Genomic DNA, 5,064 nt, shown 5'->3' with positions numbered 1-5,064 from the left:
TCCGGTATGGTCTAGTGGCTAGGATACCTGGCTCTCACCCAGGAGGCTCGGGTTCGATTCCCGGTACCGGAATTTTTTTTTAATATTTCACGGAAATTCGTGAAGCTACATTTATAATGAAGTCGTCTATTTAATTTTTTATCCATTACAGATTCATAAATTATTTAAATTATTTCTTTATATCTCTTAATCGTTTCTTTTGATATTTAATGCATAGAGAATGAACAGAGATAAAAGCTGATTTTAAATATTTCTATTAAAAATATATTTCGTTTTTCATTAGAAATATAATTTGTACACAAAATATAGTTTTTGTGTGTATAACTTTAACAATTTAGAATATATTATAAATAGAAAATTAAAAATGAAAGAAAGACGTGTATCAAGTAGGTTGAAATTCAAAATTATTTACGTCTTGCTTTTAATTGTTTACTTTTATTTTCATACCTTAACTTGTCCCACGCATAATGTTTTCGGGGGTTGATTGGCACGAACTACAAATTCAGGACCAACACATTGCGCCTTATTGAAACACCTGGTAGGTCCACCCACCGTTCTGTATAAGCGCGATGGTGCTCTTTGAACTGCTTTTCCTCGTCGAGCTCTTGGCCCGTTTCTCACCATGATTCTGAAAATATTTTTATACGATTTTTCTAGATGTAACAGAAAAAAAAAATAAATTATCATAGCAAAATATTTCAGTATAAAAAGCAGGATTATCTATAGTAAGTCAAATGTAATCAATTAACGATGAGTGGACGCTAAAGAGGTCGATTTTATTTTTTCCTATCTTTTTTTCTGTCACGTGAGTAATATAGATTGAGTAAAGCGCAGTTTTTCATATGGCATAAGAGACCGCGATGCACATAATTATGCAGCAAACCGAAACGCCTACAGCAAAATTTCACAGACAGACATCACGTGGAACGTTATATACAGCGATGTTAACGAACTCTCGCACTCCGAGTTTAATTAAACTTTAACTGGAGACTCCGGATGCTTTTTTAGGGCATCACTAAATGTCTCCTCTTGTCTTTTACTTTTCCTATCTTTCTCTTCTCTTCATATTCTATTCTTTCTACCGAAAACTTACCGTGATAAAAGGTCGCATGTTTTCCCAGAGCCAAAATTAATTTTTGCGATTAGGAATATAATGTTCATGGGAGAGAATAGCAAAGGTTTGTGAAAATAATATAAGAAACATATTTACATTTATTTAAACTTTTAAAAATACAATGTGATTGCATTGAAAGACATCGCTTTACATTTTATGAAATATTATCACGATTAATTGGTTAAATATTATGGATTATATCCCAGGTAGCAAGCTACGTCATTTTGTCGTCATTTTGACATCAAATGACGTCATTTTGACGTCAAATGACGCCATTTTGACGTCAGTTTGCTACCAGGGATATGTTATAATATGCCATTCAAGATTAAATGTCAAAGTTGAAAATTAGTGCAGGGAATATTTTAAAATGAACATTGTTTTGTAACGAAGGCAATTTTAATTTAACCACATTGACTTCGATTTATTATAATTTTTACAATAAAAATATTGTACTAATTATTTCTATTTAACTATATATACGTGCTTTCGTTTGATTTCCGTTTGAAACGTTTGAATGTCATAAAATCTAGGGCTCCGTAACTCTCATAAAGGTCAAAGGTTGCCGTCGCGCACTGTCCGCGCCGCGTTTCGATCTTTCCACAACCAGCATAGCTATTGAACAGTCCATCAGCATGCATTCGACTACTAGCTGTAACATCTAGCTGGTTTTATACACTCTAAACGTATCCTGAGTTTCTCAAGTAAGAAATAGGACATCAGCTATTGTCAATAAGATATCTGTTTCATTCTATTTTGTAACCCTAGCGAAAATAGAAGTAGAACGTAATAAACTCGAATGTAAGGAGGAAATAACAGAAGCATAAATGAAGCTTCTAGGAGGCGAAAATTGACACTATGAAACGTAAAAGAGGCATTTACGCTTCTTTTATGTTTTGTTGTTTCAATTGCTTCTGTTATTCTCCCCTTACATTCAACTTATGCTTCGATTTTTATTTTCGCCAAGAAAAAACGAAGGTCTATCGTGATCTACGACTAGAGCGTAAAAATGAGAAAGAAAATAGCTATTCTACTCTATTATCGTATGTTCCTTATTATATACGGATCAATGCAAAATCATCACTCGATATATGCCCTAACTTTACTTGGGGAACTGTAATGATCTGTTCAAAAGCACGATGCATCAGAGGAAAATTGTCTCTGACGCGTCTCTCTGTTAGAACCGTCTCTCTGTGAACCCTCGTAAGCGCTTATTAATAGGAACATGCGACTGGGAGGCAAAACTTAGTAATGCGGGCCGCGCAAGAAGATCACGAAACTATTTCATGTCTCTCACGTGTCCTTATTTGCCTCCTCATTGCCTCTAAACGTCCATTTTCGTCGTAAAATCGAGCAAATGAAATTCTGCTAAAGAAAGAGTAAAATTTTAAAGAAGTAAATTCATGGATTATCCGTAATCCGACATTATCGTTATATAAAATTGTGAGTTTATTTGCTTTTGCAGTGTATAAGTACGGTACATAATGTTATATATTAGTATCTTTTTAAGAAAGCTTTGAGACTTACGAGACTTTTCTCGAAGAGATAAATAAAAGGACGTTTAATTAAAGAATGAAACTACCAGAAACTCTTTATTCTTTTTCTTTTCTTTTTGCTCTAAATGAAATTGGTTATTGATTAAAATTTTATCTGCTAGCTTAGATAGTTTGTAACGATTCGAAATAGCAAATTGGATCGGGATTAAATGTTTTTTTCTCTAATAATGAATAATGCGCAATATGTAATTCAATTTTCTGACGAACAACCTACTTTCTTCTTTCTTTTATTGCGATAGAAAGTTAATGTGTAATAGACTAAGCCTGTGATAAACTGACGCAGATAATTGATTATAATATAAGAAATGAGAGAAATCTACCTGGGAGGCTTTGCTGGCGGTTCTGTGTGGCTATTACATTCCGAATCGGAGAGAGCGGTTTTTCTTAAGGTAGTGATAATTCGAGGTGGTTTCGGGGGTCCTTGCAGTCCTCTCAGCCTCATGGTAGTTGCTAAATTTGGTTGCCGTATCGTCTGTCCTTTTTGCGCAATGTCGACACATCGAGATTCGGTCGTTGCTACGCTCGGCTGTGACAATCGCTTAAAATCTTCGTCAGTTTGCGTTCTACTCGGTAGTTGTGGGTTCGAGTGTTGCCTTTGCAAAAGTACTCTTCCCGGAGGTGTTCGTCCATATGTATCTTCGTGGAGACGTTCATTTGGTTGGGAAGTTACATCGGGTTGGGAGTGACCAGTATTTGAAGGATGCCTATTTCAGAAGAGTTTTTAAGTCTCAGAATGAAAAAAGCATATTGCATAAAGTAGAACAAATTAACCCCTTGGCTGAGTTCGTATGAAATTATATCGCTATTTTCAATCTCCATCCAGCTCCATTGTGGATCTTGACTATAAAAAGTACTTTCTATTGATGAAATATATATATATAGAGAGAGAGAGAGAGAGAGAGAGAGAGAGAGAGAAACGTTTACATTACAACGTCAACATATCACATGTCTCTTACCGCGCGTCAATATTGAATATCGTCTATGATTATTGAATTCTGTTGATTCGCATAGGAATATATTTGTTATTTTTATCATTATTAAATACTGTAATTTTTGCATTCCCTGTCTTTCTCACTTTCCAAATTTCCAGCCAAATTTCGCTCATACTGAACCACCCCATTTGCCAAGTCCGTGATTAAGTTATCGGTTATTAGTGTCGTTGCTGTTCGCGATTTCTTCTTTACAGAAAATTAATTTGATTATCCTCAATTTTGTGAAAGAGCGGCATATTCTTTCTTGTCTGAGTTCAACTATCGTTGTTGTTGACGAATACATTAGAAAAATTTAAGACTATCGGGAGTATATTAAAAAATATTCAGGACTATATATATATATATATATACTAAGATATTTTCGCGTGCTGCGATCATGCACCGATCGTTGCATTTATGCAAATTTGGCTAAATACAAATTAAAATAATTGACGACATTCTTGTTTAACAAGAAGATATCGAAGTGTCGAAAAGAATTACTTTATATATAGTTATCTATTCTTTTTTGTCTCAAAAGATCGTTAATAGAAAAGTCACTGACTGCGTTCAATAGAGAAAACCAAACAGTGAGCGCTCAGCGATTCTTTAACATAATTGCTTCCTGCACTTATTTTTAAATCCAGCGAAGAACTAAGGGCAAAAACCAATCATATTATAGAATTACTGAGCGCTCACTGATTGGTTTTTTCTGTTGAATATAGCATTGCAGTGGCGTTTTTTCGAAAGAATGAGTTAGCAAAAAATCACTATAATAGCGCATAATAGTCAAAGGTTTAAATATAAAGAAACTATATCATTTTTATTTTTTAATGAAATTATTTAAGACTAAAAATAATTATTTTCTTGAGTTTGGACTGAATTTAAAGTCGTGAAAATATCTGTGTTTAAATGTAACATTTCTGAAAACTTACTCAAAATTAATTGACTTGTAATGAAAAATTATTATATAGAATCTATTGACTATCTCTGTCTCTATTTTCATGATTCACATTTATGTGTGTGTGTGTGTGTGATGAAAATAAATTAAATTAAATTTCTTCATCTTAAAATCTGAATTTAATATTGTGATTTAAAAAATTATAATAAATATAGGTATAGATTAGTGAGAAATAAAATAACAAATAATATCGATTGATTTTTTTAAATAAGTACGCGAATGATATCCAGCGTGTACCTGTTTATTGATGATGATCTACCATAAACTTCGTCTCCGTGATAGATCGCTGGAGGTTTCGCAGACAATCCATTGACTCGCACATCCTGGGAGCTCAGGAAGGGTTTAACCGGCAGGGCATATATCGGGTCGTTGTAAACATTCCCGTCGGGATTACCGTCTACCATCGCGCTCGTCGTCGTCGGCAGATTGCCACTACTCCTGGTATGTTGAAGCCGCGTATAAACCGGC

General features: G+C 34.1%; 1 protein-coding gene and 1 non-coding gene across 2 annotated transcripts in view; one reads left to right on the top strand and one right to left on the bottom strand.

Annotated features, from left to right (window-relative positions):
- Positions 1–72, top strand: TRNAE-CUC (transfer RNA glutamic acid (anticodon CUC)). The gene has a single exon. It is a non-coding gene; the product is annotated as a tRNA-Glu (tRNA).
- LOC108760303 (uncharacterized) overlaps positions 1–5,045 on the bottom strand; it is a 22,061-nt gene extending 17,016 nt beyond the window's left edge. Inside the window, exons 1-3 of the mRNA XM_018506168.1 lie at positions 4,834–5,045; positions 2,988–3,371; positions 448–628 (exon numbers count right to left, since the gene is read on the bottom strand). Coding sequence (XP_018361670.1) covers positions 448–628; positions 2,988–3,371; positions 4,834–5,000 — 732 coding nt within the window. The 5' untranslated portion in view covers positions 5,001–5,045. The remainder of the gene's footprint in view (positions 1–447; positions 629–2,987; positions 3,372–4,833) is intronic.
- Between the last annotated feature and the right edge of the window lie 19 nt (positions 5,046–5,064).

The sequence above is a fragment of the Trachymyrmex cornetzi genome, unplaced genomic scaffold, assembly GCF_001594075.2.
Source record: "Trachymyrmex cornetzi isolate Tcor2-1 unplaced genomic scaffold, Tcor1.1 scaffold223, whole genome shotgun sequence".
NCBI classification, from domain to species: Eukaryota; Metazoa; Arthropoda; class Insecta; order Hymenoptera; family Formicidae; genus Trachymyrmex; species Trachymyrmex cornetzi.
The sequence above is the reverse complement of the archived record's forward strand: the minus strand, read 5'-3'. Positions and strand labels throughout refer to the sequence as shown.